Here is a 13,368-nt window from a genome sequence, read left to right as displayed (position 1 = left end):
TTTGAATTTACAGAGCAGCAGTGTTTTACATTCATGATTCAGCGGAGTTCACTTTACTTCTCTCTGACTCCAATTACAAACAACATGCCTTTTGTTCATCAACACTGTCTTGCATGCGTCCTTTTCATTTATCTAAGGCTTTTTGTGCAGAACACCGACTGAATGCTTTCACTGAAATGGTATAATGTGCAAAAACATGTCATTACACTGAAGTCCAAGTGCTGAGGAACAAAAAAAAGCTTTATAATCAATACTGTTATGGTCAAGCTCTTTCAGGTCCTCATCTCTTATTAAGACTGTTAGAGGATCGACTAACATTAAGCTGATGGTGTGAACAGGTGACGTCTGATAAATAAACAACAGACTGCCTCGTCTCAAATTTTCTCTCTGTTTTGTTACGTTTAAATTCACCTGTTGAACTGAGTTGCATTAAAATAACGTGGAACTGACTAGTGCTGGGCAGCAATTAATCGCAATTAATCACATCCAAAATAAAAGTTTTTTTTATATAATATATGTGTGTGTACTGTGTATATTTATTATGTATATATAAAGCCACACACATACAGTCTATATTTTGAAAGTATTTACATGTATATATTTATATTCATATAATTTATACAATATATAAATATATTTAATATATAAACAAAATATATATATTTAAAATATATAAAAATATATAATAAATATACACAACACACACATATATGATGTACTTTACTTTTGTCATTTAGCAGACATAAATGTATGTCATAATATGTACACAATATGTTTTGTGTACATATTATGTACACAAAAACTTTTATTTTGGGTGTGATTAATCGCGATTAATTGTTGCCCAGCACTAGAACTTACCAAAGCCTACCATTAAAAGTGAATATTTCATTTTGAAGTCAACATTCTTCATCATATTCTTCCAAAGCCCGAACCTGATCTGAAGTGCTCCTTGTTCATTTTATATACTTTTTAGGGATGCACGATATTATCGGACTGATATCAAAATCGGCCGATAATGACTTTAAATGTAAATATCGGCATTGGCCTGACATGCAAAATTATGCCGATAAATCTTAAAATAAAATATTAGGGTTAACACTGCATCTTTCTGGGGGAAAAAATGCAGTGATTGATATAGTTGATTTATATTTATTTTCAAAGCTTCAATGTACTGTTAAAAAACCTTTATTATTTTTTATTTAATTCTAATAAATAAGTTCTTGTTAAAAACTAACCAAAATTAATAATATTTTGCTTATAATTTCTGCACAGGAGAGACTTGGTGTTGTTTCCGAACAAAAGGAAATATATCGGTATCGGCATCGATATCGGCCAAAATGAGTTGAAAAATATCGGCAGAATTCCAATATCGTGCATCCCTAATACTTTTACTGTATGTCAACTATTGACTCTTTTGTTATCCACAGGAATTTTAATTTCTGTATCACTAGAAACACCAAACAGAATTGCAGAAATAATGTCTCAAACACTATCTTTGCTTTCCTACTCAATCACTACTCCACCAGAGGAAAACATTAGCCAGCAGTCTGTTCACTGCTCTGAGATCTGTCCTTATTCTGCCTCTCACCTCATTACACACAGTTCTAAAAGAACAGCTTTAAATTGACTCGGAGTCTGCTGAGTCGAGCTTGTGTCAAAAATAACCCTTGTGTCCTCCAAAAAAAGAGAATGATATTCTCGGGTTGCTGTTCTACTCGCTCGTCTTCAGTTCGAGCAGTGTGAAGACTCCTACATGTTTTTTTATATGTGTGTGTGTTTTGGGAAGACGTGATAAAGCTAAGAATGCTGGGTAATAAAATCAGCCCATGCTGTTCACAGCCATAAAAATTGACTTTTTGTAGGGTTAGTGAACCTGTTTCGAAACCTAGTGAGCTGCCTACCCAGGCAGCATTTTAAGGCATTATTGTAATGTTGATTATCACAAAATTAATTCCCTTTATATATATATATATATATATATATATATATATGTGTGTGTGTGTGTGTGTGTGTAAAAAAGATTTTTTTGCAAGGATGCATTAAATGTATCAATTTAATTAATATTATGTAAATATTATTAAGTAAAATGAACATAAATTAATATAACATTTAAATAAAATGAATTTAAGTAATGAATTAAGTAAAATAAATGAATTTAAAGTTGAAAATTCAGCTTTGCATCAGAAATAAACTACATTTGAAAATATATTTAAAAAAAATGTTTTTATTGTAATAACATTTCACAATATTACTGTTTTTACTGTATTTTTGATCACATAAATGCAGCCTGAATTCTTTTAAAAGCGTACAACTTTGAACAGTAGTATTTGCATTTCTCAGTGCTATTATGAGTTGCGGTACTCAATAACAGTGAAGCGAACATGAGAGATTGAAACTGATCCCACAGAATCACTTTCCTATTCCAGTTTAGCACAGATTTCAATACAGACAGTCAAGGCAACTCACTAGGTTATGGAGCAGAGCCATTACTTATGCAGCGTTCTTAAGGTACATTATAGAAATACTGATAAAGAGAGAGTGAATAAGAAAAGAAAAAACAAAAGGTATATTTGTCTCACTGACAGCCTGTATTGGGACAGATATTTCAGTTGTCAAATATTTGGGTTCCTAATCAGCATTTTTATGGATTCCCCTCAACCTGTAGTGCAGGAACAGTCCATTAGTCTGCCAGACGAACATCTCTCTCACTGAGCCAGCAATGTGCAGTCAATGCCCAAAGAGCGAGTTTCACAAAGCTAGACTTTTGACTATCGGCATAAATCTGGCCAAGAACCACCCACTTAGACTGGAAGGGGCCGTCTGAATGACATGCTTTAGGAGCGGGTGAATCTGAAATCGATGATACCACAATAATACAGCAGCCTACAACACAGAACGAGCTCAATCAACATACTGTACAGACAACACTAAATCACTGGAAAATGTGTGCGGTCTGAACTTCTGTGCAGCCAACAGTAAGTAACAGGAACAAATCAAGACCAGTTTTGGGGAAAGTTACTTTTAAAAGTAATGCATTACAATATTGCATTGCTCCCTAAAAAAGTAACTAATTATGTTACTTTTTATGGAAAGTGTTGCATTAAATTAGTTTTTCTAATTTGGGCTGGGCTTGCTTGTTCGTTTTTAACATCAAAAAAGTTATATTTTCTGCAAAAAGCCCTTTCACACTAAAAGTGAAATGAATAAGCCTCAGGTAGAAGGAAATGTAAATTAACATACAGTAGAAGGCACAGCTCAAACCATTCTGGATTGCATAGAGAATAGGACAAAGAGGAAGAAAGTTCAACACTATTCAGGAATAAAAAAAAGAAACATAAATGTTATGTTTATCTAAAGTCATTTTTTCTTATTACAGTTTTTCTCAGTCGCTTTGGTACATTTCTCAGATCAGAATTGAAATTCTCTAAACTACCTGTTCAATCTTCACATCGTGTCACTTGTGCACATCAAAAAAGCAGTTTCTCATTTCTTTGAACAAGTTGCAAATGCTTTGGTACATCCATCCACAATTCTCTGCTGTTTCCTACATTATCAATTGCTCAAAATCTATTATATAGATCTCTGTGCTATTGTCTTACCCCTCAAAACATCTAGTCATTAGTTCATCGTATAAGTCATTAAATGCAAAATGGTTGATCTAGTTGTCATAAACTGTCAAGCATATTTTCTACACATCTCTATTAGACTTTTTGTAAATTTGCCATGAATTGTGCAAGTGAATCTTGACTCTCACTAATGAAGAGAATATAGATCAACCAATTATAAACCAATTCTCTGAAATAGCTCAAAGGTGCATCTCAAGACCCTTCAATTGGAAAGCATATATAGACAGAGGACAACACAAAATTGACAAATTCTGACGATGGATGAACATCCAGAAAACGATCACGGACAACAGCCGAGAGGAAGAAGAGGAGTAAGGATGCATGGAAGTGTACAGAGGCAAAACAGAGGAAGAAGAGGAGTAAGGATGCATGGAAGTGTACAGAGGCAAAACAGAGGAAGAAGAGGAGTAAGGATGCATGGAAGTGTACAGAGACAAAACAGAGGAAGAAGAGGAGTAAGGATGCATGGAAGTGTACAGAGGCAAAACAGAGGAAGAAGAGGAGTAAGGATGCATGGAAGTGTACAGAGGCAAAACAGAGGAAGAGGAAGAAGAGGCCAAGGACAGAGGTGCATATCAGATGAAATAATGTTGTCAATCATGGCCTTACAATGGCTGAACGGTGCAGCTAAAAATTGGGAGATTGACCATATCCTCAATAATTCAAACATTTTGAAACAGTCTCTTTCAATCAATATCCCACATACAGTAATGTGTAAATTTGTACTTTTGAAAGGAAATATGGCATACATAAGAAGTGCAGCCTTCTGCATTTCAGTACAGTAACTGTCATCCAAACTGTAGCCATAGTTTACATCAGAACATCCCTCCAGAGTACACTGTTATATTGACAACATGACTAAGCAATTTGACTGTCTTATCTGTACACAATGACACAAGGACTTGTCATTCTGATGGCACTGACATGTTCATTGACACAGATACTTATTTTTGAAGTATTTTGAGCAAGAGACTGGCTTTTGCAGGTAATCCATGGTGTTTTGCTATTTGCACGAGTTGTTTTGAGAAATGCACTTACTGTTTTGCAAATGTCAAGGATGATTCGATAAATGTACCAAAGCGACTGAGAAAAACTGTAATATATGGTTGAATTGGATCAATGACGGTCAGCAGAAAAGATATTGGTTAATAAATTGGTACTAAAAATAATAGATATTTGTGTGATTTTATATATTTAATTATTGCAGGGTTGCATTTCACTGTTTTATTCATTTTGAGGAACACTGAATCTGTTTTGTGCAAGAAAAATCGATAATTTTGACCCATACAATGAATTGTTGGTTATTGCTCTACCGTGCTACTTATGGTCCAGGGTCACATTTAGTTTAGAACTACAGTAACAATGTTCACACAGTACTCCCGATTTCTCTCAACATGGAGACAGGAGAGCTGTCAGTCAATAAATGGGAAAATAAAGTAACCGGCGTTACTTGCAGTATTTGAAAAAGTAACTCAGATGTCTTGTAAATTAAAAAGTAATGCATTACTTTACTAGTTACTTGAAAAAGTAATCTGATTACATAACTCGTGTTACTTGTAATGTATTACCCCCAAACTGGTCAAGATGAACAGACAGACAGACAGACAGATAAATAGATCTAAAAAATAAAAAAAACAGCAGATAAAAAGCTTTAAACTTCCGAAGTACAGCAGCTTCATTTAAACTGCAGGCTCAAGGAGAAACCAGAAATATTTAGAGGCAAGTGGCTCAGACAAAACAGTGTTCTCATCTGTAAATGACCTGAGATGATGTGTACGTCTGTCAAAGAGCTTCTGCTTTTGTGTTAATGCTTCTGTTTCTGCCCCTGTGGCCTTCATATCAAGTGCTCCAAGATGCGGTATTTCAGACAGTAGTGTTTAAATCATTCAGTCAGTCTACAAAACATTCCTGCAGAGCATTTATTTGTATAATTAGTACTTATAATGTGTTGCTTGTGTTACCTTGCATGTTCATAATATATCTGATAATGCACCATTTGCTCTATATGAATGATGCCTTAATATGTGCACCTAGCAACCACCAAGAACACCCTAGCAACAATAGTGGTAGACCTTAATGAAAGGTGTCCTTTTCCTATTGATGAATGCATTAGTGAGATTCCCATTCATCAATCTAATTATCTGTCAAACTATCTGAGAAACACAATATTGCGAAGTAATGCCTTCACACATGTAGATTTGACCACTCCTGAACAAACAGTACCTGCTGGCAAACACCTCCAGACACATTAGTAATTAGAGATAAAGGCATGATCTGTACCGTTATCTAATTACTTAATAACAATATCTTATTTCAATGATTTCGTCTGCTTGCTGATACCTGCAGTAACAGAATACAATTGAATTATGAAATTACCTGGAGGAACTGATCGATGACACACATCGAGGAGATAAACTTTAGAAGACAAATGCTGCATGATTTAATGAATAGTGACATATCTATTCAAGCATTAGCTCCTATAGCCATTCTTAGATGAAATAAGAAAGCGTAGGGAGGTTTTCCATTTGCACTTCAGCGCTGAATGAGAAGTCACCAGAGTTATGAGAGGTGAACACATGGAAATTTTAACATAAGAGAGATGTTTGTCATGGATATGAATGCTATTGATATGGAAGTCATCACCGCTGAGGCTCTCAAATCACATATGGAGCAGGTTTGATGTCATGATGTTCGATTAATATATATAAGGAACCTATTATATCCAACCTTCTCCACTGTGCTTTTTTGTTATGTTTCACAGAACAAAAATAACACCATACAGGTTTGGAACAATATACATTATAACTACCTGATTCTCTCTGGTCGTCATCTAAAAAAAAGGGCGATATAATGCTAAAAGTTTATTAGCAGATAGTAAAATTGCAAAATTCCTGCTGGTTTTTAAAGCCACACAGCATAAGTTTTCAGTAACTAAACACGCATGAACCAATGGAAGAATGCAGATCGTCCTCCCTTCGAGAGAAAATAGCTTTAATATTTCATGGTTAACTCTGCAGTAGTCTTGCAGAGAAACTACAGTAGCTGTTCTTCCGAAGGGCTCTGTTGCTGCCTGTTACCTTGCAAACTCAACATTCCGTCTCAGAGGACAGATAAAAAGCTTATGATTTTGGAAACCTCTTACCATTTTTGTGGGCAGGATGCATTAGTCAGTCTGTAGGAAATCTGTGGGTGTGCTGGAATGCCGCAGTAGCTTGTGAATGAGCTTAAAACAAACTTGGTTGAGTGTGTTACATACAACCTACAATTTAGTTTTGTTTCACAGAAGCAACAGAATAACAAAATAAATAAAAAAGGTTATTCTGACTTTTTATCTCACAATTCTGACTTGTGTTCTCACAATTCTATATATTATACCTATGAGTTTGACTCATAAAAATTGCAAGATATAAACTCAAAATTGTGAGAAGTCTAGATATAATCTGGCAATTCTGAGAAGAAAAGTCCACATTGTGAGATATGAACTTGCAATTATGAGAAAAAGGTCAAAATTGTAGATAAAAAGTTGCAATTACTTTTTTATTAAGTGGCAATACAAACAAACCAATAAAAAAAGCAAATCGCAAGAAGTAATCTCAAAATTCAGGCTGAAAAGGTCAGAATACCTTTTTTATTTCCCAATGAAAATGGGATTCCATATAAAATAGTATACGTTTACTTGAGAAACATCACTAAGATGACAAAAAGCTTATAAGAGTTCAATCTGAGCAATTACATTATTTTTTTAAGTGAAAATATTACACATATAGAAATAGTTTTTTTTTAAGATTATTTATCTACATACAAAAAGTTTTAAAAACAACTCTAAATATTTTTTTCTCATGGAATTTAAGGTCATAATTAGATATCTAGACTGAAAAACAAGACAAAGGTTTTTCCAGTGCAGCACAAACAATTTCCCTGGAATGACTATCCCACTGAAACTCAATAAAGTGAGTATTAAGACACTCAAAGCGGTTTTACTGATGGCTGAATTCTGCTTATTTGAGCCGGCATCTGCTCTAAGTCAACATGTTTAATTACCTTTTGTGGTGTAAGATCAATTATGAAGCTACAATCCACAGCCCCATCTTGAATTAATGTGCTGACAGGTCATCGCAAATGCTCCCTCCACATCTGTTCATGGGTTTATGGAGGATTGTTCATAAATTGGGATTTGATTGAGCTCTCAAAGCCTGGATGGGGAGGAGGTCCTGCCGGAGGGCTTTGTGTTGTTCACGTGTCCCGGGTGGAACTGTGATTCAGATTCATGGAGCATGTTGATTATCAGACGGGGGAGTAAATAAAGGCTTTATACCTACAGGCATAATCTTACAAGAACAAGCCCAGGTCACACTTCTCTGCCAAAATTAAAAGGAAAAAATAATATTTTGTATAAAGAAAATTAACCCTATTTTAAAAGCATTAAAGTAGTTTTGCATTGTGACATTATTTTTTTTATGACAATTAAGCATAATTTAGCCCAAATTCTCAATTATATAATCAATTCAGATATTTTATTTTTGATATTTTTTGTCATTATTTTAAAATGCTCTGCTAGATTTTCATTACTGTAATTTACAAATTCTTTAGTTGAAAAAAAAATACAATGTAATACAATGTTTTAAATTTAAATCAGTAAAAAAGCAGTAAAAATACCCCCATAAATACACACACACACACACACACTTACATTTACAGTTCTATACTGATTTAAATAAAACTCAAATACTACTATATTAGCCAGAGGAAAACTGACTACAGCATCAATACTTGACTCAAGCAAGACTTTGACTCAAAATGTGTGAAAAGAAAGAAAGAAAGAAAGAGTACACCACTAGCACGGTGTAAAAACTACCAGGTAACCTAAATTAACGTGCATCACTAATCATTAATTCATCAACAATATTATTTAATAGCCACAAATCAACTTAAACACCAAGTTTACACCAAGAAAGTAATTTAAATAGTTAAATTATTTAGAAATAATTCCTTAAGGTCACAACTTTGCATTTTTATAGTCATATAATCATGATGCCTTTGAAAAGATAGACATGCTCTAACTTTTTGAGAGCCACAACAAGCACCTACTACACCAACTGAGCATAGTATTTCATAATCATAAACAAAGCTTATGAAACACCCACATAGACAGACAACTGAACAGCAAACCCCTGAGATTCCCGTGATGCTCCCATGCATTCAGAAGAGCATTAAAGCATGAAATCTCATACGACCATATGGCATGCATAAATCAACTTCTGAGCTCTTTTTTTTTTTTTTGTTGCATGAATTTCTACTTAAATCACACTGTTTTATTCCATTTCAACCAGCAATTTTAAAGTGTAACCTAATATGCGGAATAAAGTGTTGATGTTGAATGCATGGAGTCACGTGCTGACGCATAATAAGATCATTGAACACACACACATACATACATACATATAACACACATTCATGTACTCACGGGCTCCTGCGCTGAGCTTCACATAAACACTCCATATGCACAATATCAGCGGCAGCTCCGTTCCGACAACCCGTCGCATTCTCACTTTTATTCCGATGTAAACAAAGAGAACCGCGGCGTTTTGTCCTTCCTTCACTCGCACCCTCCCTGCAAGGAAGGGAAGCCTCAGGACTGGCGCTGTTTCTGCGAGATATAGGTGCGCAATACAGCCACCTTTCTATATTAGCCAGCAAGAAAAGCTCTCGGAATTCGCATTGTTTGTCAAAGCGTGTCTTGGAGGAATATCGTTCCACTGAATGCTCGCATTGTTTAACCAGAGAAGGGTTTCCGGACGGTCGCTGTCCAGGTGCTGAAGTTAATGAGGTCTCGCGTTTCCCCCTCTGCGGATGAAAGTGGTACAGTCCAGCAGCACAACGAGACGCCAGGAGCCGCTGAAAAATATATGAAAAGAGGGGTGGACGGTTCTTAAAGGGCTAGTACAAGCAAAAGTGAAAATCCTGTCAGCATTTAAGGTACTTGCTGTCATATGTTTACAAACTTGAATGTTTTATTCTTAAACAAAACACAAAAGAAGAGGTTTTGAAGAGTGTTCACGCTGTGAATGGAAAAAAATGGTCACATGTGTCTAGTGACATATGACACACTACATGCCTCAATCAAGAAAATATGAGTAACCACTAAGGGGCGACAAAACACCAACTAGTAAAATTCTTTTTCCACATAATTCTCTCTAATGTGCATAAAGATCACAGCCATTTTTTTTTATTTTTAATTTTTAGTTTATTTTTTATTAAAAAAAATATATATACATTTTGTTATTAAACAGAACTGTGAGGCTGCACAGATTCAATAAAATATGATCATAACACAACAACAAGCATAAAAGCCTTCTGGAATCAAGCTAAAAAGTTTTCCACTCTGTCATTTGAGCTGTAAATGCATGGAAAACAATTCAAGCTAATGTAATATACAGTGAAGGCATGCACGTCTAAGATGTTAGACCACATCTGAAGTGAAATTCAAAACAGGAAGCTATAGGTGATCCGTGTTTGGCATATGGGTGTGTATTTGTGCATGCGCAATGTCTGTCTCTCCTGGAGCTCATAAAGCCGGTGAATTTTAACTCTCTTTTGCCTTGATAACCCCATTCAGCCCTGCAGTGTATTTCAGCATTTCACGACCACAGCTGAAGACACTTCCAGCCGGTGTGCACAGGCTCAGCTGCTCACGCTGTGACTCTCTGCAGAAAGCATTTTAAAGGAAGCGATTTCTGACAATATGCTGACCCCAGAACAGTCTGGGGTTAATCAGATTATGTCAGACAAATACGGTGGCCGAGAGAGCTCAACCCGCTGCAACTTCAGAAAACACATGCAAATAGAAAAAGTTCCAGCAAATCAAGAAAACATCTTCATCAGTTTGACAGCAGGTGGTCCAAATGCTCACAACACAAACAAATAAAGAAACACACTGCAAATGCTTACAATACAACCAAAAAAATATGATTTGCAGTGCGTTTCTTTGTTTGGTTGTGTTGTGAGCATTTGCAGCGTGTGCGGTGTAAAATTGAGGAAGTTGTTTTCTTAATTTGCAGGTGTTTTTTCTATTTGCAGCGCATTGAGCTCTCTCGGCCACCGTACTGACAGCTTATCTGCAAGACTTTTATAAAAACAGCACAAACTCTGTTCAGTATAAAGAAATAATGATCATCTGTATTGGCTTTTTTGTCTTTTTTTGGTTTAGCATATGACATTTCTTGCCTTGTGCATTTTAATATTCAAACAGAAAGGATTCATGCATACTCTCTCATTTCAAGCCAGCATATATGCATGCACTATACAGTAGGTTTGCTCTGCTTAAAGACATGCAGAAGTATGCAGAAGATCACACTGAATGCATCATTGTATCCCATAATGCAATGCACCTGACTTTCTATGTCCTGCAGTTCCCATAAATTTTGCAATCTCCGGTGAAAGATTAACTATATGTATGTATATATATATATATATATATATATATATATATATATATATATATATACATATATATAGTCACTATTGCAGACCCATTATAGAGTCAAAACAGAGCAGAGAGCATTGAACATTGTAAATGAAGGAGTTTATCATCTTTGTGTTTAGCTTTGAGAAGTTCAGGTTAGATGTATGATTACAGAAAACCATCTGCACCTGGCATTTTGAAAGCAAAATACACAGATGTCACTGACAGATATTCAATTGTCATGTAAATCAGGGAAAACGACTATCTAAAAATAAGCGAGTTGAAATGGCAGGAGTTATTATATTGAACTAAAACTAACTTTAAATAAAAGACTCTAAATAACCAAATAAATAAATAATAATTGAAATAAAAATAAATATACCTTGAAATAAACCAAAAATAAAATGTAAACTTTATTTGGCTAAATATTTGACTAGTTGCCAGTACAACATTTCTCATTTTAATTTAGTTTCACTTGATGCACTTAAATAATTAAAATTAAATGAATATTAATAAATCTATATAAACTTAAAAAACAGAAAAAAATATAAAAATACACAAGAAAATTACCAAAACTTTCAATTGCTAAACTAAAATTAAATTGAAGATGTAAAATATAAAAATACAATTAAAAATATTAATAAAAACTATAACAGTATCTGGAATAATGTTTATACATTACATGCCAAACTTTCTATATATTTGATGTTTTATCCACGTCATCTGTCAGCAGATATTGATATATATATATATATATATATATATATAATCAAATTAATATAATTAAATAAAATTAAAAGTATTTAAAATAATCACATTTTGTTGGACTGTAATTCTGTTCTCTCATCTTATAATTTTTAGACCTTTTATTCAACTCTAGCCTCAGCTTTAAAATATCCACACTCTGCTTGGCAACAGATTTAGACAAACACAGTGCTAAACAAAAGGACCATGGGCGGCTTCACAAAAGGTGCAAATGTGAGCAAAAACCTGAAGAATTGAAGCAGACAGAAAGGAGTGATTTCTGGCATTGTAAGTTTAAGGTGCCTTTTTACAGTAAACATGCACACATACATGCAGACACAAATCTCCTGCTCTTTTTAGACTAGTCAACCCCTCTTTAGCCCTCTGCATTCCTGGAACCCTTCCATCACCCTCCTGAGTCGCCATGGCGACCTGAACAAAGACCTCTCAGCCTTACTATTCCTAGCGGTGCTGTTGAGAGTAAAGTGAGCCAAACTCATTCTCTACACGAAACCTTATGAGAACACTGTAAGAATGTTTTACTGTAACTAACACCTTTCTGAGCTCATGAAACTCATGAAACGCCCACAGAATTAGAATTAGAAGACAATAATATGCCTACTATAAACTAATAATACATTGTATGGATGCTAGCAGTAACAGGGAAAACTAAACCTTTTCCTTGCTGGTTAAGGACATGCCTGAGTTTCTACAGAAATAGGACATGATGATCAGTGGCTCAAAATCACTTGAGGTAAAACAAAAGGGCTTTTCAGCCAAGCAGGCTGGAGGATATAAGAACCAAGGCCTCATAAAAAACAACAACACTTGCCGACAAGCATCTGTCTTTTAGTCTGAATATCTAACTACAGTAATCAGCTGTAGTAACTACTGTTATCTAGTGTTCAAAAACTATGTAATTTAATGTAGAAGTTTAATGGCAAGGCCTGAGAAAAGACCATGTTAACTGATGAACATGTTCCTTGACCAGCAATATTGAATTAACTCTCCAAATGAAGGTGTTTCAACTTCCAAAAACAGCTCAAGGAGGATTTCTAATGATGTTTGTGTGGCTCAAGGGGCTGTTTTTTTTCTTAACTGGATAATTAGTTTAGGATGAAGTGGCTGTAAACAACTGCTGTGGTCTTTCTTGTTTTCTACTGCAGACTCACTTTACCGGTTAAAATAGTTCTTGAAATAGCTGAAACAAAAATGTCAAGACTCACCAAAATATGAAAGGCCTGTGGATGTGATTATGTGTGAATCGACCTGTGAAACTTAGCCGGATTGTGAAACAGATTTCTGGTGCCATTTGATCAAGATCAGCTCAGCGTAATTATTAGAAACGTTCAGTGAGTGATGATCACAGAATATACTGACACAGCATATTTACAGTTTGGGTATTTTATTTGTGAAAGCAGCTTTCGAAGCTATCACATGCAGTGCAGAAACAAATAAATAATGTGTAGCTCAGAGATCTTCGACGACAACTTGGATAGTTCAGGCATGATAAAACCTATTTTCCAAGATAATGAG

The 13,368-nt window shown here is 34.9% G+C and overlaps 1 protein-coding gene across 1 annotated transcript in view; it reads right to left on the bottom strand.

The window, feature by feature from the left end:
• Positions 1-9,169, bottom strand: part of LOC306846090 (contactin-associated protein-like 2) — a gene marked incomplete at both ends in the record, with an annotated part of 40,711 nt that extends 31,542 nt beyond the window's left edge. The window contains one exon of the mRNA XM_079379201.1: positions 9,091-9,169. Coding sequence (XP_079235327.1) covers positions 9,091-9,169 — 79 coding nt within the window. The remainder of the gene's footprint in view (positions 1-9,090) is intronic.
• Between the last annotated feature and the right edge of the window lie 4,199 nt (positions 9,170-13,368).

This window comes from Barbus barbus (genome assembly GCF_936440315.1).
Source record: "Barbus barbus genome assembly, chromosome: 26".
Lineage (NCBI taxonomy): Eukaryota > Metazoa > Chordata > Actinopteri > Cypriniformes > Cyprinidae > Barbus > Barbus barbus.
The sequence above is the reverse complement of the archived record's forward strand: the minus strand, read 5'-3'. Positions and strand labels throughout refer to the sequence as shown.